This window comes from Homarus americanus, unplaced genomic scaffold (assembly GCF_018991925.1).
Source record: "Homarus americanus isolate GMGI-L3 unplaced genomic scaffold, GMGI_Hamer_2.0 scaffold36734, whole genome shotgun sequence".
In the NCBI taxonomy this organism is placed as follows: Eukaryota; Metazoa; Arthropoda; class Malacostraca; order Decapoda; family Nephropidae; genus Homarus; species Homarus americanus.
The window spans coordinates 10300075-10323541 of record NW_024733126.1 but is presented as its reverse complement, the minus strand read 5'-3'; the positions used below and the strand labels follow the sequence as shown (position 1 = coordinate 10323541).

The 23467-nt window shown below is 44.5% G+C and overlaps 1 protein-coding gene across 2 annotated transcripts; it reads left to right on the top strand.

Moving 5' to 3' along the window:
• The first annotated feature begins 2040 nt into the window (after positions 1-2040).
• On the top strand, positions 2041-22609 carry LOC121869342 (interferon regulatory factor 2-binding protein 1-like). Of its 2 annotated transcripts, none has more exons than XM_042370650.1 (4): positions 2041-3149; positions 18460-18768; positions 19297-19559; positions 19939-22609. In XM_042370650.1, exons 1-4 carry the CDS (start codon positions 2348-2350, stop codon positions 20092-20094), a joined length of 1530 nt encoding a protein of 509 aa, XP_042226584.1. In that variant the 5' UTR covers positions 2041-2347; the 3' UTR covers positions 20095-22609. The 2 variants fall into 2 exon arrangements, with proteins under 2 accessions (XP_042226584.1, XP_042226585.1); XM_042370651.1 differs by having other exon boundaries at positions 2049-3149; positions 18478-18768.
• The last annotated feature ends 858 nt before the right edge of the window (positions 22610-23467 follow it).

Genomic DNA, 23467 nt, shown 5'->3' with positions numbered 1-23467 from the left:
ATTATGATTATGATTATGATTATGATTATGATTATGATTATGATTATTATTATTATTATTATTATTATTATTATTATTATTATTATTATTATTATTATTATTATGATTATGATTATGATTATGATTATTATTATTATTATTATTATTATTATTATTATTATTATTATTGTTATTATTATTATGATTATTATTATTATTATTATTATTATTATTATTATTATTATTATTATTTCATCAAATACGCGAAAATTAATGATTATTGAGACTTAGCACTGGAAGAAATGTGCTTAGTATATTCTTGTAAGGCTACGAGTGTGTACGTATGTCTGTCTGGTGGCTGTCTTGACATTTTGGCGTGACGTAAATGTGTCTGTGTGTTTGTGTAGAGATAAGTGTTTGTTTATTTCCAACGTGTTTCGTAACTTGTACGGTAGGAGACATTGTTATTTGTATTACTAATGTCATCTCTCTCTCTCTCTCTCTCTCTCTCTCTCTCTCTCTCTGGTTTGTTTTTACCTCACGCGGAAACATCTTCATTAAACCTGAGTGTCCTCCTCCTCCTCCTCCTCCTCCACATTCTTTTGTTCATCTTCCTCTTTCCTTTTTTCTCCTCATCTTCATCTTTTTTCACCTTCTCTTCTATTTCTTTCTCCTCCTCTTCTTTCTCCTCCTCCTCCTCCTCCACCTGGGTGATTGTCCCAAGTTGTGCCGCGTTTGTCTTCTTCGTGGGTGAGTGGGTCGATGGTGGCAATCCTCTCAGGTTGCATTTTTCACCATCAGGAGCCCCGGGGGGAGGGAGGGAGGGAGGGAGGGAGGGTGGCTCACCAACACCGTGGGCCGCGTCTGTGATTCACATTTTCAACCTGAGTAATATTCTCACTTTCCCGAATTTCACTGAGAAACATGGATCAGCTGAAAATTAGACACCCCAGCTTTTTTCACGTGAAGATTAAACTCCCCAGCTTATTTCACCTGAAGATTAACCACCCCAGCTTATTTCACCTGAAGATTAACCACCCCAGCTTATTTCACCTGAAGATTAACCACCCCAGCTTATTTCACCTGAAGATTAACCACCCCAGCTTATTTCACCTGAAAATTAAACACCCCAGTTAATTAGGGTGAAATACGTTAGGGTGTCTTATAGTCAAGCGATCCGAAACACCTGTGTGGGTACAGATATCACGCTCAGGTTTATTTAATGATACTATGGTGATATTAGTGTAAAGGTGTAAAATACAGGTAACAGTAATTGTGTAAATAAGCTGCAGGACTCAATTATCACACACACACACACACACACACACACACACACACACACACACTGAGTATACATGTATGTCCGTGCTCTTCTATAGTGTGTTAAGTTTAGGTGTTGGAGCAGTACAAATTGTGGGAAGAGAGACTGAAGTAAAGAAAATGAATCAAAGTGAAGGAATAAAAAGAATGACATGGAAGGAATGAGAGGAAGTAGAAAGAGCACGCACACATACACACACACACACACACACACACACACACACGGGTATACACAAGGCACACATGCAAGAGAGAGAGAGAGAGAGAGAGAGAGAGAGATGAGTAGTAAGAGAGAGAGTAAGAAGAGCGGCGCACATGGTAACAGTGGTAGGGAGAGTAGGGAGGGGAGGGAGGTAGGGTGTGGGAGGGTTAGAAGGGAGGGAGTAGGAGGGTGGGAAGGGGGGTGAGGGGGAACAACTCAGTGTTTATCTTGGTGATGTGATGCCAAGGTTCTGGCCGACCTGCCACACTCCGTGACTCCTCGCTATTTGTGTCTTGGTGTTCGTCTAGTTCACTGCAGCAGCATCACTGGAGGCTGGGAGGCAACAATGGCGCCGTGTTTGTGGATCAAATAAGTGGTTGTGTTGTTAAGGAGGTGCGGGGTGTTGTGTAAGAGGTGGAAGGTGGGTAGTGAGGCAGGAGGGACGTGCTTGGCTGTTGGCTGGTCCGCCCACCCGTCCCTCCACCCGCCCGGAGTCTGCGTACTGACTACGTCACTGATACGTCACCATACGTGCGTGTGTATGTTCGCCTCTGAGTGAGCCAGACGCGGCGCTCAGTCTGAGAAAACCCGTCTGTCCGGACGCACGGCTATGACGCTCCCCTCTCCTTAACACTCGCGCGCCCGCTCTTGGGGAATGTGCCACGACTTGCGTCTTAAGGAGTACCTCACACCACTGCGTCAGTGTGTACTGGGCCCGCCCACACGCCTCCGCCACACTCCTGGCGGTCGCATCTTACCTCAACGCCCATAGTGGCTACCTTTGTTTGAAGTTTTGAAGTGATAGTCTAGCGTGTCTAGTGGAGTGTCAAGTTTATAGTGCGGTGAATGTTGTCAGAGAGCCGAGGAGCCATGTCGTCTTACCGGAGCCAGCGGCAACACTGCTACTTGTGCGACCTGCCCCGTATGCCCTGGGCTATGTTGCACGACTTCTCTGAGCCCGTCTGCCGCGGCTGTGTCAACTATGAGGGCGCCGACAGGATCGACCTGGTGATAGAGGCGGCGCGACAGATGAAGCGAGCTCACGGAATAAACGAAAACCGCCAGGGTCCTGCCAAGCCTCACCCTCGCGTGCCCATGGAGGCCCAGAACGGTGCCCACCATGGCCCTATTAAACTGGAGGGCGGCATCAAGATGGAGCCTGGATCCCACTCACAGTCTGGGTCCCACTCTCACGCCCACTCCCACGGCCACCCGGCGCCCCTGCCTCCCCCTGGTGCCCCGGGTGTGGCCTTTGTCTCAGGGGACGTCCGCCAACGTGGGCCACATATGCTGGCCTTCCCTGCAGGCCTGGCTCACCGCGAGGACCCTCATGCGCCCTCCCTGGTGAGGCCACCTGCCCATCTCACCGCCCACCCACCCCTGCCGCCCCCTCACTCTCGCCCACCAGGAGCTCCGGGATCCTCGTCAGGCTCGGCACCTCAAAAAAGATCCTTTGAGCGAGACGACGCCCAAAGTCCCAGCGAGGGCAGTGTGCCCAAACGGCCCATGCTCGAGGAGGGACACAGGCCCACCCTCACCCGAGGAGAATCCCTGCCAGCCGCCCCCGTCGCCCCCAACTACAAGGATTCGGCCAAACATCATCCCGTCCGAGTGTGGTCCTTCGACGGGTCTTCAAAGCCCCCTTCAGGTAAGTCTCACTCCCTCCCTCTGTGGTTGTGTGTGTATCTTTGCCTGACATGTAACACAGTCCATTATTCACTCATTGATTGATTTTAGAATGTCATCTACGATCATTGGATGGCATTCATCATCTCCCCCTCCCGACCCTTGTCCTGGCATTTGACAGTCACGGCTAAAGGTTATAACCACGTCCTGTATAATTTTCTCTCTCTGTCAATACGGGTTGTGCCCAAAGAGCAAATAACAGCCCCATTGTTGGTACCCTTAGCGGATACAACGTCAATGAAATCCTCCAAAGTATTCAAAGTCAAAAAGTTCCACTGTTCATGTGGTAACAACGTCATGTCATGTAATAGAGGTCCCCGAGGTCCCAGGCCGGACTGACATGTCTAACTTGCTCTCCCTTGTGATGGGTAGGTAATGAGATTGCGGCCCACTTCCGCCTCTCCCTGTTAGGGCTGGGTGCGGGGGCGCTGCGGAGTGGAGCTGCAGTAGGCGGTACAAAGTTGAAGGCCTCAGGTTCTGTCGTCAGCGCGGGGCTTCAGCGAGGCCCTCAGCCCAGCAGCAGCAGCTCTGGTGGCCCGCGCTCCTCCCCATTCAGTCAGCAGCAGCAGCAACAACAACAACAACAACAACAACAACAACAACAACAACAACAACAGCAGCAGCAGCAACAACAGCAGCAACAGCAACAACAACAACAACAACAGCAGCAGCAGCAGCAACAGCAGCAGCAGAAGAAGAAAGAGGATGAGCAGCCAAGTGGTAGGTGGTCAGCCAGCCACCTAGGCACCTACCTCACCTATCACATTAACACCCGGAGTGGACTGCGCTCGGCTCATGGCCGTATTTCCGTTTTTTTAGGATTAATGACTTTTAAGACTTAAGATAGTGTTATTACTTATAAGCTTATTAACACTTTATATCCGACTCTATAAGTGGGTTAGTGACAGACAGGCGTTACAGGAGTGTGGTACTAACTCTTTATATAAAGTCCTCACTAATGTTATATTTATAAGAATCTTCTTGGTGTAAATGTTTGTATTTATGTTTTACTGAGACACGTTAACATGTACAGTACACTGGACACTGAATAACAATTAATAACTAACTCACGATATACTGTACTGGAGCGGCACAGCTGACAAGTGTGTATTTAGTTAATATACAAATATTTCTGAATGTTAATGTGTCTTGAAAACTTTTATTCAAAATTCGGAATCACAAGACTTACGCATTGGTGCCTTGTTCAGTCTACCGGGTACAAGAAACACAGGTATAGCGTCAATGGCCAGCGAACCATAATGGAGAGTGGTTAAGGATTTACACCGTGTCTGTATGAACACTTGTCTGTGTTTTATTAACTAACTTCACAACTTGGTGGAGTTGAAGTAATGGTGATGAGCCACCGATGGTACACGTGATACAAGTTCGCCTTCATTAAGTTACTATTACTGTGATCAGTCGGTAATACTACACATAGCTGGGGCTATTTTTAGCTTTGGTACAGCGAGCGATCACTCATTACCGCCGCTTACACCGACACCGCCAGAAAAAGGATCAAAGGTTGCGGGTGTTTTTGTCGTGGCAACACTGGCGGGGTTTTGCTTGTTACTATTGTGGTGGTAGTTGGCGGCGATAGCTTGTTTCCTGACTCAGGCGCGGCCGCGTCTCCCTATTTACTGTACGGTACTGTACCTGCATCACGTCTGTCTGTAAACAATTTTTTTTTCTTACGCGATGTACATGAATCTCACCGTCTCACGATGTGTACACGTATCTCACTGTCTCAAGATGTGTACACGAATCTCTGTCTCACGATGTGTACACGAATCTCTGTCTCACGATGTGTACACGAATCTCTGTCTCACGATGTGTACACGAAACTCACTGTCTCACGATGTGTACAGAGAAGTAATTTACTTTAAATCTGTAAACAATTACAATTCAATTCAATAAGAAAAAAATCGTCACTGTGGTTACTTCATCCCTCCCGCTCGTCCCAGGTGCGTAATTAAGCATCCCGTGAGATACAGGACTGCGCCTTGCAACTTCGTCCTTGTAAACGTGAAAAATTCTCATTGTCTGTGTGTTTTGTAAGTCAACATATATATGAGGACTCTATCTCTCTCACTCATAGTCCTTACCTTTTTAAGTCAGAGATACCGGTAAAAAGGTCACTGACTCATACACTCTCCCTGTGTTAAAGTATTTGGCCTCAACCTCCCTTATTTTATGTCATTGCAAAATAAGTGTAGCGAAGTTTATTTTGCTTTAGTTTTTGTGCATTGTAAAATAAGTGTCTCCTTACGCTCACCAGAATGACCTATAAATGTGAATGAAACGTCAAATTATCCACGTGGTGTAGTGTAAATCCGTGGCTCGCTTACTTTAGGAGTTAATTATCTGTTTTCCGTATAATATTTCCTATTAATGTATTATTCACCTTAACCTGTTTATCCAGTATACTCACTTATAGAACAACACACACACACTGTCTCTTCCTCAGACTAATAATGAACGAACTGAACACTTATTCATACTTAATACACCACGTCATTATAGGTACAGTGAACTACTATCATAAGAGACGGTGATTATATTACGTTCTTTTTCTTTGTCTAATCTCTATACGGTACGGCCTTCGTTCTCTTTCCGTGTAAAAAATCAGGGTCGACTTTCCTCAGATTAACTCGGGGTAAAAAAAAAAACATGAATAGGCAACAGACAGTGAGGAGTTGCCATGTAAATAAACAGCGAAGGTCCAAGGTATCAACACTGAGGAAAACATCGAGTTAATAAATGGGGAAATTGTTGTTAGTGTGGAGTAAACATTGTGTTTAGGCTAAGTAAATATCTATTATTATGGATCTAGCGTTTATTATAGGCGAAATATTTTACATACTACTACTACTAATAATAATAATAGTAATAAAATAATAATAATAATAATAATGGTTAAAAAGTCAGGATCATGTTATAAATGGAGTGTTGAAATAATAGTTAATGTAGTGGTAATGTTAATATATACAGTAAAAGATAAAAGTATTTTAACCTTATCAATAGTACTGTATAAGTTGACGATAATACAGTGATAGTAACAATAGTCGTGTCTTCACTAAATTTGAACTATTTATTAGTAGTAGTAGAGTCAATATCGTGTTATGTACCCCACGTCATCACACGCCTTGCCAAGTACCTGTACCTCACTACTAAACGTTCAGACTGCGCTGCTTCGATCGAATAAACGGTGCTAATAATAACTTAACCTGCGTCGTCATTATATCTTTCTCCTTTCCGTCCTTCCTTCCTTCCTTCCTTCCTTACTGACAGGCAGACAGACAGACAGACAGCCTCGAAAGGACCCAGTGGCTGTCTTTTACATTTTCTTTGTATTTAAGAGTTTTAAGGCGATCTTTACTTACTGTAGTCTTTTGAGTTAGTACACACCTATGGCTGTTAATTACACTGACTCACGCACCTGTAAACGGTCTTAATTACACTGACTTGGGTATATCTTATAATTACTCTGACGCACGCTTAAATTACACTGACCCGGCCATTGTCATATTTTCCCTCGGTGCACCTGTTCAAGTTAATTACAGTACACCTGTTTAATGAATGTATGGGGTGGTGAGTTTACAGTGTAGTACAGGTGTGAGTGAGTGTTTTGTGCTGCACAGGTGTTGGACTCAAGATGTAATGGACGATATCTTTCCTCTCAGGGCTCAGCACACGCTATCAGATTTTCACAAAGAAACCGATTTATAGACATTCCGATTTATAGACACTCCGATTTATAGACACTCCGATATATAGACACTCCGATTTATGGACATTCCGATTTATAGAAACTTAAGGTTTATAGATACACCGATTTATAAAGCTGCTCGGCTTTATTGATACACTGATTTATCGATATTCAGTTTAATAGCCAGATTCACTGCCCCGTGGTTTAATATACTCAGATTTATTGATACTAGAGTGTGATAGTCAGATTTTTTGACGTTCATAGATTTTCAGCTTCTCGGATTTATAGACACACTTGTATAATACTATTTTTACCTCCTTACCTCTCCTTCCTCTTTATTATCTCTCTTGCTACCTAGGCACTTTATTGCTCTCTCTCTCTTTCTCTCTTCATCTACTTTGTATATTTACTTCACCTTGTTTGACTGTTGGTCTTTATCACCTGGCTACTGTTGACTTTGATCACCTTACTGTTGTTGTTAATCAGCTGTTATTGGCGTTAATCAGCTGTTATTAGCGTTGATCATGTGTCCGGTCATACATACAATCATCCATGTGTTAAAGTTGGTATGTATACTTGCAAACATACACAAGTTTTCGTATAGTTAGGAGGGTTGTCAGTATATACATCACATGAAGATTAGCCACCCTAACCTAACACAACACTAACGTAACCTAACCTAGATATAACCTAACTTAACCACACCCCCGGTAGCATTTGGTTGGTTAATGATCAGTTTGCCAGTGGGGTTAAAACACGTAGTGCTTCTTCACTAACATACGGTACACTAACTGAGGTACCGTACTGTACTAAGGCAGAGGAGGTCCGGTGCGTGCAAGACTGGCCACGTATACGCTTGGACGAACTGGTACGCTTGTGCTTATGTCTCGTACACACACTAGCGGGCTCGACACACATACACAATAGCGGGCCCGACACACACACACACACACACATACACACACAAGTAAACGGGACCAATACGTAGACTGGACCCGACTGTACACACACGTGAAAAAATCCGGTTCGTACTTGTAGGAGGGGGGGAGGGGGTGGCTCAGTGTTAGTGAGGTATATACGCGAGGGGTAAGTGGGGGGGGGGCAGTGTGAGAGGTACACACGTGACAACCCGTCTTTGGTTTATGACCCGTCACATATTTTCCCATTTGGCTTCGTCTATTTATATGTGTGGGATTACTAGACTGCTCGCCCCTTCCTGTCTCCACTCTTCCCATCCCCTCCCTTCTCCTCTCCTCCCTTCCCCTCCCAGGACACTCGGGAGAGGCTGAGAAGGTTGGGTTGATGGGGATTGAGGGAAGGCGAGGAAGGGGGTAACGAAAGTGCGGGCGGTGAGTGGAGGGGTGAGGAGAAGGAAAGATCCTGGTTGTTAGGGACAGACTGTGTCAGGAAGAGGGGCGAGGGAATGTGTGTTGAGTGAGGGTTAAAGGTAGAAAGAAAGTCAGGGGTTGATCATAGAGAGAGGTGAGGAGGCGGTAAATGCAGCTGGGAAGGAGAGGAGAGCCAGGCGGCGTCTGGAAACTTGCTGACTATCGCAAAATAAACATACAAATAAAAACCTGCCTCGATGTTTTCCCGAGGGCGGAGAAAAATAAATAAATAACTTTGTGGATGTTTTGCTTAAGAACGGCGTTAAGACATCCTGAGTGGTGGTGGTGGGGTACCTTGCCAAGAACGAGGTGTGTTGCGGGCCAAGGGTGAGGTAATGGTGGGGGAGGAGGGATTCCCACTTCCTCCATTCCCCTTCAACCTCCATTCTTCATCCTCCTACATTTTCATCCCCTCCTCCATCCTCCTTCATACACCCCCCAACAAACACCTCACCCATCCCCTCACTCCTGCGCCCTGCTAAGGCTTCTTGGCAACTTGGATAATTCACTCACCTCGCACTTAATATATCTGAGTCCACGTCATATATTACACACAGGGAAGCCGAGATACCGTTGTAAGGTAAACAATAGTATATTTTTGTATCTGTCCTCAGGTCGTGTTCTAAACGTCCTCAGCTGAGGTTTTTGTTGGAATTATGTTTTTTTTACTTGAAGGTGACGAGAGGGTGAAGTAGGAGAGCCACCACCAGTGTTGGTATCTGCTGGTCACTCACACGGCGCTTCTTGTGGCTGCCTGAGGGAGGGAGGGAAAGTTGAGCTGGACGGGTCAGGAGGAACTTGGGGAGAAAACGGGATGGGGGAGGGGAGGAAGGAGGAGCTGGGGGGGATGTTTGGGGGTGAGGGTCGAGAGGCCAGCTGTTGTTGCTCTTACTGCTCCACGCCACGTTGTTACAAACACACACATACGGTATATATTATATACTGTGTATACACACACACACACACACACACAACATAAGGTCAGGGGTTCAGACGACGTTTGCAGAGCGAGTCGTCAAAAGTGCGGCGAGTGTGAGTGTGGGCAGTGTCAGCTTCCTGGCTGAGCGGCGGTGTGGATCGCGGGTGTGTGAGAGCGTGCGTGCGTGTGTGAGTGAGTGAGTGTGTGTGTGTGTGTGTGTATGTGTGTGTGCGCACTGGAGGGCGTGAGTGGTGGTGGCGGAGGTTGGCAGCGAGCCAGGGTGACGTCACGCTTACGTGGCCCCCGCGCCGTGGATGAGGGACGCAGCAGCAGCAGCGCGGCCTTGAGCCTCCCAGCCCAGCCACCCTGACCGACCCACACACACACACACACACACACTCACGCTGATTCTCTGTTTACACTCCACACCCGAACTACACTTCCCCCTCCACTCCTCACACATACGACAACATCACCGCTGCTGTAATGCTGTGTATAAGCACCAGTGTTCCTCCAGCGCGTCACTGCAAGAATGTGTGAACGTGGATGATGTGGAGAAAATTCGTGGCATGCAGGCAGCCCCCGAGCGACACCAACACATGAACACACGCTCGGCCTGCTGCTGCTGCCTACACTGGGGTCTCCCGGCCAGCGCTCACCACCACCAGTACCGCCCCATCATGCCACATCATCACCACACTCACCACCAGAAAAGTTATGTGAACAATGACCGAATTCAACAAATCTCACGGATGAAGTATTTGTTAAATTTCGAGGATATTAGCTCTAATTGTTTGTCTGAGGCCTTTGTTTTTATATCTGTTCACGACCTGATTGAGAACGACGATTTTTTCCCTTGTTTAACAGACGACAGGTATCATCTTAAAAAAAAACTGACTGTGACATGAGTTAACCTTCAATCACAAACTTCCCTAAGAACCTTTGTGTGAAGGTCTCGATCAATTTATATGAAACTAAAGAGTCGTTGATAATGCCCTAGTTATCTGTTATGTATTTTACTCGTATTATGAACTTGACAATGCCCTCAAACTATTTATGTGTGTCATTGTATCGACTCTGTGAGCCTTGCATATGACACACCCTCAATATAGAAAAAAATCGTAGTTGAGTTACAGAAAAACCCATACACACACTCAGTCACTGGGTTAGTCTGGAGTCACCGTAAGACACCCGCTCTACCTGTGTTTACGTCGGTTACACTGCCATTATGGGACTTTCACCAGCCAAGTGAACTTTAGGATACGAGGTGTTAAACTTTATAACTTTCTTCCGTTGTAGTAAGTTAAATAGCTCTGTAGGTAACTCTTAATTTTATAAAGTAACTGGTTCTTCTTTGTTAAGTATTGCCAGCCTTATCTTGTAACCTAAACGCCTATATAAATATTTATAGTTTTATACAGTAACATCTTATAAGTAACACCAGCCTTTTCGTTTAACCTAAGCGCCTATATAAGTAACACCAGCTTTATATAGTAATTTAGTCACCCTATATAAGTAACTGCTTTGTAAGTAACACCAGCTTTACCTAGTGAATTGAACACCTGTATAAGTAACACCAGCTTTATTTACTAACTTGAGCATCTGTATAAGTAACACTAACCTTATCTACGAGTTTGTGCTACTTATAAATACTTTACCAGCTTTATCTTTTAACTAGGCTTCCTATTTTAACCAATTTCAACCTTAAGTAACTTTAGCCTTAAGTAACATTAGCCTTAAGTAGCATCAATCTTAAGTAGCATCAGCCTTAAGTAACATCATTCTTAAGTAACAACCTTAAGTAGCCTCAGCCTTAAGTAACATTAGCTTTAAGTAACATTATTCTCAAGCAACATCAGCCTTAAGTAGCATAAATTTTAAGCAACAACAACCTTAAGTAACATCAGCCTTAAGTAACACTAACCTTAAGTAACATCAACCTTAAGTAACATCAGCCTTAAGTAACTTTAGTTTTAAATAACATCAGCCTTAAGTAACAGTTTTAATTGATTAAAGACTTTGTACGAGCTGTTTCTTAGTAAGTTTAATAGTAAGTTTAATACCTTTCCATGTAAGGCCAATCCATGTTGTTTTTTGTACGTTCATTAGTAATTACAGGTGATTAAAGTGATTAGGCGTATTATATACTCGTGTACCCTCGGTGTAGTGTAGTTGACGTCACTCAGTGTAATGATTTGAGTTTGCATTAAGTATATATCTTGTTTAAGTAATTTTTATGGTTGTGTTTATTCATTGGAAGACAGACCTTTCTTAAGTAACTCAATCAAGGTTTCATTAATATTGTTAAGTAATGCAGATGGACAGTTAAGTAACTCCAACTCCCATTGAAGTGAGTCGATGGGTTTTAGGTAGCGTTAAAACACTTTTTTGTTTTTTTAAGTTACTTAGATGGCGTTTAGTTATCCAGTATACCGAGTAATCAAATTGAGATGTTGTATAATATATTGAGACTATTGTAAGTAACTTAGAAACCCTCTTAAGTAACGTAGTGAGTGTTTAATAATTTGGATACCACCTTCTCCTCCTCGGCTACATGACGTAAGAGCAAGGAAAAAACGAGTGTCACTTGAAGCTAAAGGTTAAGAGGTCGATGTTGTGGTGATGATAGTGGTGGTGGTGGTGATAGTGGTAGGGGTGATGATAATGGTGGTGGTGGTGATAGTGGTAGGGGTGATGATAGTGGTAGGGGTGATGATAATGGTGGTGATAGTGGTAGGGGTGATGATAATGGTGGTGGTGGTGATAGTGGTAGTACTAGTGTAGGAGTTGATGGTGGTAGTAGTAGTGGGAGAACTATGCTACAAGTTAGGTGTAAACATCTCTTAAACAGGTGTACATCAGGTGTAATTCTTTGATTTGACTTGTATAAAACACCATCCATCAGTGTGATCAGGAAAGGCGTGTGTTGGGGTAACGGAACGGATGCAGAAAATTAAGTAGTATTATGTAGTTAGTAATATCGAGGTTCAGAGGGAGTAATAATCCATTATATCGAGGGTAGACACTGTAAGCTTAAAATAATGAGAGGAAACTGGAGAAAGAGAGTAACGTCACAACATGGCCACGTCTGTCGCCTCGGCTGTTAAGTAAGGCAGGAAACACGACTCAGACACAGCAACCAGTACAGTCAACAGAAGCCTTGATGTGTAATGGAACTTCTCAGTAGATTTCAAACTTTTCCTTTCCCTTTAATTGTTATTTTAGTCTGATGATAAATAAATAAATCACATGAATTTTAGACACTCTATTTCACCTGTTAATTAGATACCCTATTTCACCTGATAATTAATCATTCTAATGCTACCTGGGAGAAGGGGGGGGGGTTAAGGTTAGGATAGCGTTAGGGTAGTTAATCTTTAGGTGAAATAAGCTGGAGGGTGTCTAATCTTCAGGTGAAATAAGCTGGAGGGTATCTAATCTTCAGGTGAAATAAGCTGGAGGGTGTCTAATCTTCAGGTGAAATAAGCTGGAGGGTGTCTAATCTTCAGGTGAAATAAGCTGGAGGGTGTCTAATCTTCAGGTGAAATAAGCTGGAGAGTGTCTAATGTCACAGTGAAATCAGCTTAGGCTGTTTAATCTTCAAGTGACCCGTCAGATTAATTGGTCCTTTACACAGTTGCCTCACACAGCATATATTTTTTTTGCACCACACTGGACCGAGCATATATTTACACGAGGGCGTTGACTCTGACATAATTGTGGTGCCCAAAGGAGTGATGAAAGGTGGTCAAGGGGGTGTTGAAGGGTGGAGGTGGTGGTTGAAGGGGTAATGAAGGGTGGGGGTGTTGAAGGAGGCATTAAAGGGGGTAGTAAATGGGTGTTGAACGGAGTGGTTTTTTTTATTGGGCACTCCCCTACATCCTTGTGTAAGGTGAAGCGCAGAAGCGTTTACAGCTCCCAACAGGGAAGCCTGCTAAGTTCATGCTTGCCTTTATGTCTCACGAGTTAAGGGCGTAGAAGCCTGAAGAGTCAGTGGTTTATGTCATCAAGTTATTGGAAGCTCCAACAACTTGTCCCTGAATACGAATTCGCACCTTTCGACTTACAACAGGTACCTACTGTACTGCTAGGTGAACAGGGACTAATGGGGGCTAGGAAGTAAGACCAAACAACTTCCACCGGCCCGGGAATCGAACCCGTGACATCTCGCTTGCGAGGCAAGAACTGTACCGCTTCTACCACCGATCCCAAAGGAGTGGTGTTGAAGGGGTAATGAAGGGTGGGGGTGTTAAAGGGGTAATGAAGGGTGGGGGGTAGTGAAGGGGAAGGCGAAGGGGCTATTGGGTATTCACGTGAAGGCAGGAAATCACCCAAATGTCTCATATAAAAAAAAATATTTTTTTTTACATAATGTTTAAAGATTTATAACATTTAAATGGAACAATTACGAATGTATTTTAGAAATTGAGTAGGAATGTTAAGTCTTTAAAATGTTGAAAAGTGTGTGGTGTGGTGTGAGTGTTTACGTTGAAAAGTGTGTAATGTGAGTGTGTACTGTGAGTGTTTACGTTGAAAAGTGTGTAATGTGAGGGTGTGGTGTGAGTGTTTACGTTGAAAAGTGTGTACTGTGAGTGTTTACGTTGAAAAGTGTGTACTGTGAGTGTTTACGTTGAAAAGTGTGTACTGTGAGTGTTTCGTAAGGATTCAGATATGGCTTTCATCTTTTCCCCACATTACAAAGACCACCTCAATTTGTCTTATCTGTTCATAACGTTTCTTGGATAGGATATCCTCTCGTGTGTGTCCCCGACTCACTTTGGGGTATCATGAATGGGGAAATAATTAAACCACCACCACTACTACCACCACCACTATCACCACCACCACTACTACTACCACCACTGTTCCCTGGTGCGGATATGTGCTTATTTATAATGTCGTTGTGTGGTGCTGTTTGTCATCACTGTGATTGGTTGGTTCCTTCCTGGCCAAGTTTGATCGAATGTGAAGAGTTTAATGGGTTGGGAAATTTTTTTACCTTGTTAGTAGAATAATTATTATTTTTTTTTGTAAGGGGGGAGTGGGTGGTATATGTCGTTGTAATATGGAGTGTATTCAGTTCGTTTTGTCTGTCTGTCTGTCTGTCTAGGTATCTATCTGTCAGTTTGTCTGTCTGTCTGGTCAAAATATTCTTCCCTCGATGGACGTTTCTGAATGGATGTGTCGGCCACCCGAGTTACGACTGTCAGGGATTTCTGGCTTGAGTCTCATTCTCCTCCATCTCCGGGGGGTGGTGGGGTGAGAGAGGGGTTACCATGTGCATTTGTTTCTACATTATATCACTTATTATTATCTTTTACGTCCTTTCTCTCCGTCGTTCACCTATTCTCCTATCCCTTGTATCCTTTTCGTTAATCTTCTTCCTCTTCCCTTTCTTCGTCATTTTTCAATCCTAAACTACAGTAGTAGGGAGACATTATCTAATCCCCACCCAAAAAAAAAAAATCCGACCCTAAATTAAAATATCCAATCCTAAACTAGTAAAGCAAAATTATCCAATCTTTTAAAAAATAACCCAACCCTAAATATTAAGAATGGACATAAATATTATCCATCCCAAAAATCGTCTTTTAAAACTATCCACGAGTGTTGTGTTTGGACGTCCCCAGTGTGTGTGTGTGTGGCGGGAGGGGAGGGAGGGAGGGGGGAGGGTGTCGCTTCCTAGCAACCTCTTCTCTCATTTTCTTCTTCTTACCTGTTGTGTAGTTCCTTATCTTCACGCCTCGCCTCGCCTGACAGGTATATATCTCGTGTGGTTTATACAAGCTGGTAATGAGTCTAGACCTCCGCCGTGTGTATGTGTGTTGACATTTATATCGCCCCACGTGACCTATCAATCGCCTCTGTTTATTCTCTGTGCTTTAACATTTGGTGTACATCTCTTTGGCTTCCATTTATTGTTATGTTATGAAAATTTACTTCTTAATATTTACCTTTACATCGTTATTGATGTTCTGTTTCTCCTCAACCTTGTTTTGATACCTGGCAGTGGTTGATGGTGCGTGAGTTGTGCCCGCGCGAGGAGTTAGGACACGCGTTCAATTCACCTTGACATTTGGTTTTTCTTTACAGTTTACCTCCTGTGCTTGTATGTAAGTAGTGACAGGTGTAGGTGAGAGAGTCAGGTTTTGAGTTAAGGTGCAGGTGTGAGAGTCAGGTTTGAGTTGAGGTACATGTGTGGAGGGGAGAGAGTCAGGTTTGGGTTGAGACACAGGTGTGTGAGACGTGATCGTTTACTCTTGAGCCAGACAGACACGTGAAGGTTTGGAAACACGACACCTGTCACGCAATCTGGGTCCCTTCTCCTAGGTCACGAAAGGTCTGTGTCCACCCCTCTTCCAGGTTACGAATGGTCCTTGTCCACCCCTCTTCCAGGTCACGAAAGCTGTGTCTACCCCTCTTCCAGGTCACGAAAACTGTGTCCACCCCTCTGCCAGGTCACAGAAGCTGTGTCCGTCTTTCAGGTCACGTGGGTTCAGTGACCTTGGATCGAAAGTTCTATTTGTAGAAATAAGGTAAATGACCCACGTAGGATTAAACTGTGACGTAAACGAGCTTAACACACATAGGTTTAAACAGTGGCTTTGGATGGTACTAAAATGATAAAATACTTGAACTTCAGTGTGATATGCTTAGATGACGAGGTACCGATGTGTGTGTGTTTAAGGTCGTTTCTCACGTATCCTTACCCCACTTCGTGAGGTTTTGAAGCTTCCTCCTTATCCGTGACCCAAGAGAGTTTGCAGCTGTAGGTAGAAGGCGAGGGTGACTCTCCGTCCAGGTATCTTGGGAACGTGATAGGTTAAACATAAATCCGAAATTAATTTGCCTTGAATCTTGAAAATTTATATATAAGTGGAGGCGGGGAACTCTGTATTCCGGTATGGTCAGGTCAGGTCAGGTCACCCTCATAGGGGGAGGTGGTACACAGGTGGTACACCGATTGGGGGGGGCTTCCATTACTGTAATTGGTGGCTTCCCTTTCCTGTTGGTCATTACACAAGGTTTCCGGCTCTGCTTCATTTACACGTAGTCACTCCTGCTGGTGACAAAATTCCGTGACGTTCTTGAGTGTGTCCTGATCATGTTATGTTTCGTGTTAAATAAGGTGTTGGAAGCCGAGCCTGGATCACGTACAGTACGTCTTTACTATCCAAAAAATATCGTTTATATCGGAATCAGGATGCTGGATAGACAATGGCGTTCATGTACTTGTTACAGAAGATTTATATGTCGAGTTATACAAGATGATTCAGTTCTGGCAGAGATGAGTGAATGTTTACTGTACAGGTTAATGTGACCTTTACGATACACACCCGTAATGACGCCATCTTTTTATTTGTGTACACCTCCTTCATGGCCACCACACACGTCTGGTAGCGTACATGGAGTGTTTACCTGTTGTTTACTTGGCTCCAACTTCACGGGCACGGGCCTTCATTGTTTCCTCGCACCATTTGATCACCGAAATGTATCCACGTGTCTCAAGTACACATACAATACTGCACACTGAAACAGGCACGATAAACACACACGGCCACTATTGTATACTAGTCACAAACACTCCAGGTGTTCTTGGTGCAGTGAACACGTTTGGGATATTGACAGGTTGACTGTAAAGTAAAAATAAATAAAATGAAATGTAAGGAGCTGAAGTCATACAGATGATACAGGGACAACGTGTGGTGCCGGTACTGAGGACAACCCTTGTGGATGTTGTGGAGACGAAGATCAAGAGACTGAGGGAAATGTGAGGAGCTGGAGTGAGAGGGAGGGGGGACCAGGTGGAGCACGTCAGGTGAGCTACACCACCACCAGGTAGTCAATACGTGCGGCGTAGTAACCCCTTCTCACTCCCTCCCTCCTCTCCCTCACCTCACCCACACTGTAGTACCCCTTCACACGTGTTCTGGTCGACCCGCTCGGTCATTCACATGACACACAGCTGGCACTACCCGTGTGTCGAGCCACGTGTGATATTCCTGACGTGGTACTTTACTCGTGGCATCCTAGGCACGAGAGTCATTAACCGGAGTCTCTGTAGTGAGAGCTGCCCGTACCTCCGTAATGCTCAGGTCTTTCACACTAAAAGAATTTAACCATTAGAATAATTAGATGGGCTGCTACTTGTTGATGGCGGTGTAGTGTGTGTGTGAGGTGTTGTGATGTGTGAATGTTATCGACCTGTATTGTGTTGTCATGAAGGTAGTTGTGGCCAAGCGTCCTGGCGTGTATTTTTTTCTGATATCGGGTTTTGAGACTTGGTTATCGTTCTCCAAGCTAACATTCTAACACTTACTATTACTTGTGTTACATCAAAGAAGATATGAAACACAAAGACCGCAGTAAGCGAAAGGTATTTCATTACATTTTCTGGGTGAGAGATTTGACACTTAGTATTTTTTATTACACTGTTGAACGAAGAATAGCACATAGTATATATAATATGTGAGAGGTCTGTGGTGACGTGGGGCGGCGCTCACAAGCCTTGGTCGACACCTGCTGCCTGGTAAACGGTGTGAGGTGTATCTCCAGCCTCTCCTCCACCTGCTATAGCTGGGTGGGGTGTGAGGCCGAAGGTTGTGAGGTACTCCCACGTCGCCCCTCACACGCCCAGGGCTCACGGGTATCACTGTCGGGGAAAGGATAACATGGAGGAGGAGGAGGGAGGGGGGAGGTTAGGGCAGGGGGAGATAGAGCAACAGTGAAGACAAAGTATTGTCACCCATTCTTCGTACGTACTCCGAAGTCAGCGTTTACTTAGTAGAGTTCTGTATCTAATAATTTGTTATCGTTGTTGGACTATTGTATTACTAACCTTATTGCGCGCTTAAAGACCTTCGGTGTTGAAGCGCAGTAATAACATAGCGTAACAACAACAACAATAGCGTTTACTTCTGTCCAGCCGGGGTCAACGTGGGACGGGGGGAGGGAAGGCGGTGACAGTCCTATACGATAAGATAAACTATTAATCACACACGGTGAAACCTACGGCCTGAAACCAGAGGAACTTAACACTAACCAGTACTTATACTACACAAGGACAAGGAAATATTATCAAGATGTAAATAACCTTATAATGACCCTTGTTGCTGTCATGCACTAGAGAACAGAGAGAGGAAATTATACAGTTTCTTGTTGTTATAAATGTGATGGTGATGTGTGTACACTGTTGTTGTGATGTCTCTGTATGTACAACTAAGGAGTTTGGTGGCAAGTGGTGCAGTATTAAGAGTAGTTATGTTCTGTTGTACAGGTTATCCTGGTCTGCCGGTGAGTGCGGCGGCCGTGGTGGCGGCAGCAGCGGCACAACAACAAGCACAAGCTGCCAACAGTCAGAGCCAACAAGGGTCATCACAGGGACCCGGCAGTACCCGCACCACCTCCCCCGAGGGCCCCAACTCCTCCACCAACGGGCCTTCGCCCATGGCGGCCCTCCAGAGTGTGACGGACAACCTGCCGCCGGGCTCCCCTCACAGCCACGCCTCCGCCTCCCCCCAGCAGCGCTCAGCATCCAGGAACTCATCACAGCTGTCCCCATCCTCAGGTACATCTCCGTCCTCCCTTATCCTTTATTCCTGTTAGTTATACAAATGTACATGTGATGCTGCATCCTTCTTCCTAACGTGTACATGAGTGAATGTAATGCACATTCTTTTAGTTTAAATATGACCGTGTGGTGTTTACATCTTTTCTCTGATAATATAAATGGTTGTGTGCGCTATATACACTCTTTCTTCAACCTGTATGTATATATATATATATATATATATATATATATATATATATATATATATATATATATATATATATATATATATATATATATATATATATATATATATATATATATATATATATATATATATATATATATATATATATATATATATTTTTTTTTTTTTTTTTTACACTGGATAACCCAAGTCACTAATAGGTTTAAGTATGATATAATCATTGTGAATAATATAGATATAATTAAATATTCAAAAGACTATGAAGTTGGGTTGTAAGTTGACATAGTTTTGCCCTCGACTGTGAGGCTGATTTGAGAAGGTGTTTGTTCACGTGGCAGGAGAGCCGAGGCGGAGATCATCTGGCGGGAGACACGGTGATTCGAGTGGAGACAGCAGCCCGGGGGCCCAGGGCAGCGGAACAGGCAATGGGGGTAGCGGTAGTGGCAGCGAAGCCCCGCAGCCCAGCAACAACCTCAAGTGCACCATATGTACTGAGCGGTTGGAGGACACCCACTTCGTGCAGTGCCCCTCCGTCCTCCACCACAAGTTTTGCTTCCCCTGCTCCAGAGAGTCCATCAAGCGACAGGGCGCCGGCACTGAGGTCTCTCCTTGCACCATCTCGTTAATCTCTTACTCCAGATTCCTCACTATCTCTTACTGTTTAGTCTCTCTCGCTCATACCTCTTTACCTGCCGCTGTACTGTACACCTTTTACTCTACTGTCTCACCACAGTGTTCCTCTCGCTTGTGTCTGTAATACTCACCTCTCTCTAGTACTTACTCTTAACTCTAGTGTCTCATACATATCTAGTCTCATTGTTGTACCGTGTACTTGAATATTAACACTTTTGGTCATATACTGTATATAAAATTTTAGATGATTATTAGATTTACTTAATACTTATGTAATTACATTGGTGAGGTGCCTGATGCATATACTGTAGAGTGAAGTGAATAACTTGACATGTTTTTGTTCTCAGGTATATTGCCCCAGTGGTGAGCGGTGTCCCTTGGCCGGGTCGTCGGTGCCGTGGGCCTTCATGCAGGGGGAGATTGCCACTATCCTGGGCACGGCCAACATCCTGCCCCAACACTCACAGGATGAAGCCAAGACCAAGAAGGAGCGCGACACATAGGCTGCGCCGTGCGAGATTCCTCTGGTTTTAGTTAAAAAGGTTGCCAGCGATGCTTAGCTGGTGACTTTTGTCGGCGTCGACCGCAACGTGCGTGTTCGGCGTGGTGACGCTGTACTAGCGTGTCCAAATGGTGCTGGATCCGGTCCTTGCTGTGGACTCTGCCCGTTAGTGGTGGTGATGGCAGCGGCCGGGGCCCCCACGGTGCCTCGAGGCCATACCACCAGCTGTGTGTTGGGCGTCGCCATACGGGAGGCGACCAGGGTGAGAGGGCAGAGTCAGCTAGTCCAGGGAGTCTACACTAGTGACTGTTAGCCAACTATGCGGACATTCAGTGTGTCAGTAAATTGGTTCACTCCTCTGGGGGTGGCCAAATTTCCTGCCTTTATAAGGAGTGATGACTTTCTGCCATGAGATATTGGTGATCTGTCGTGGCAGGACAGTGGGACAACTCAGTGAAAATGATCATCACAAGTCAAGGATCATCTACTGGTTGATGTTACCAGAGCATGTGGAATTTTGTTTGTAGGAGAACCCCGAGGTTGAGACCGCCTGGGGTGAAGAGCGGCGACGAGCGTGGCCCAACGGCTACCCATAGGGAGTGAGTAAACTTGTGTCGTCCTGGGTCAACTATGGCTGCTTCTCATGAGCGCCTTGACCTCAACCTGTCGTTGGCTTCAAGCTGTCGTCAGTCTCAAGATATCATTGACTTCAAGATGTTGTTGTTGTCAGGATATTATTGACCTCAGGCTCCGTTGTCAGCCTCACGCTATTAGATATCGTCGACATCAAGCTGACATTGACCTCAAGCTGTTGTCGACTTTCAAAGATGTCGTCCCACTCTCGGTCCATATTCTTGTGCTGATTTCTTCACAAGTTTTACCTTCAGAGTTGAGCAGAATTGTTATTGTAATCTCTTAGGCTGTACATATGTGTACAATCAACACAAACACATACCCACACATCACTCATGTACACATAAACACACACACAGACACACACACACACACACACACACACACACACACACACACACACACTGTAACTTCTCACACACTGCTCCAAGACCGTGTGACGTTCGCAATGACCAAAGGCTTACCTTGTATATTGATTGATAGGAATATATTACTTTAGTGTAATGTGATAACACACTTAGCCTACTAGTCATTTATGATACTGGGTAATTTTGGTACAGTATCACAATTTGGAACTCCGTACTCGCTTTTGTAGATTTGTAAATGTTCCAAATATTCTCTCTACCGGAATCTGTCAAATCTTCTCCACCAGACTAACACCGGCGTTTGTTTAAAACCAAAATACAACTTCAATTAACATTCAAATCAACTTCCTTCTTGTATGCGACAACCCGAGAGAATAAACAGCACATCATTGTCTTTTTAAAGGTTTTTTCCGTTTTATTTTGTAATTTTTATTTTTCCGCCAAGAGTTTAGAAGGTAGCAGTTATAAGTGTGTCTTTGTCTCCATTTGCTAATTCCTTACGCTGGGCAAACCTCACGTTGGATCCTCGGCACATGGTGGCTACCTCAGCTGCATTGCTTAACTGGCATGTCATGTGGATGTGTTATGTCATGCAGGCCTACCATATCATGCAGATGAGTCATGTCATGTGAATGTGTTATGTAACATGGACCTGTCATGTCATGCAGACGTGTCATGTCATACTGACTTATGTCATGCAGATGTGTCATATCACGCAAACGTGTCATATCATGCTGACATGTTATGTCATTCAGACGTATCATGTCATGTAGACATGTCATATCATGCAGTTCTGTCATGTCATGCGGATGTGTCATGCTGTGCGGACGTGTCTTGACAGTGCCTTTTATGTCTCAGGCTGCTCTCTAAGGACCGTCCACATGTCATGTCTGGTTCTAGGTCCCTGACCACCAGGTTAACCATTTATGGGCACCAGGTCAGCTGTTGTGGGCACCAGGTCAGCTCTTGTGGGCACCAGGTCAGATGTTGTGGGCACCAAATCAGCTTATTGTGGGTACCAGATCAGCTTATTGTGGGTACCAGATCAGTTTATTGTGGGCGCCAGATCAGCTTATTGTGGACACCAGATCAGCTTATTGTGGGCACCAGGTTAGCTGTTGTGGGCATCAGAACAGCTTATTGTGGGCACCAAGTCAGCTTATTTTGGGCACCAGGTCAGCTGTTGTAGGCACCAGGTCAGCTGTTGTGGGCACCAGGTCAGCTTATTGTAGGCACCAGGTCAGCTTATTGTGGGCACCAGGTAGTCATGACTGTCTTGTTGGTAGTCTGATTGTATTGTAGATAGGCTGACTAGTATGATTGTCCTTTGGATTGTTGGACTGTAGTCTGAGTGTCTTGTGGATAGTAAGACCATCATGGATAGCAGGTTATATGGTAATCTGACTGCCTTGTGGGTAATCTGAGTGTTTGTCTTCTTGATAGTCTGATTACTGTATTTTGGGAGTTTTGAATAGTCTGACTGTCTATTGGATGATCTGACTTAAGATGTAAATAGTTTAAGCTGACTTGAGCATAGTCTGAATGACTTGAGTTGGTAATCTGATTAATGTGTGCGAGTTGTCAGAGGTATTACATAAATTGTTAGATTTTCATTTGAGGGAAATTAACTGCTGAAACGATCTGTCATTAAACTGGTTTGAATGTCATGCAGAATGCCTCACTGGCTTTTAGACAGTACAGTAGTCTGACTGTTGTGGATAGTCTAAAGAATAGTATGGTCTGATTATCATATGTTATGCTGACTTGTCATGTGTATAGTCTTGACTATCATGTAGGTAATTCAGACTGTCACTTAATCTGACTGCTAAATTAGTAGCCTGGATTATCAACACCAGTGCAGTAGATGATGGGTGCCCACACCTGGGTTGCAACATGAACGCCCTATAGCCTGAGATCCAGCGTGGGTCCCCCGGCCCCCACGGGCTCCCGGGGGGAGGGGGAGTGCTGCTAGTGCTGGGGGAGGGGTCTACCTCATAACAGTTCTACCCAGTTGGACGAAATAGTTACCTGGGGATCATCATAATTCAAGTAACGAGTAGCATTTGTTTGTTTTCTAAAAGGGGAAAAATAATAAAGACATTGTTTATGCAATCTTGACTGCCTTGGTAGTGTTACGGCACATTCCCAGTGTTACCTAAGAGTTACTGCGCCCAGGGGATTTGTTGGCTACTCGATGTTCTTCTTGTCTTAACATTTTGGTTGAGAGGTTTTGCCGTCCACATAGTAGCACTCCTCTTTGCCCACGCCCGTTAGCGTCCATTATTATCTTGTCTCATCATTCCCAGAATATACAGTGTGGTAAACAGAACCAACCCTTGGAGAAACACTGCTGGCTCGGTGTCCTACGCTACTCCG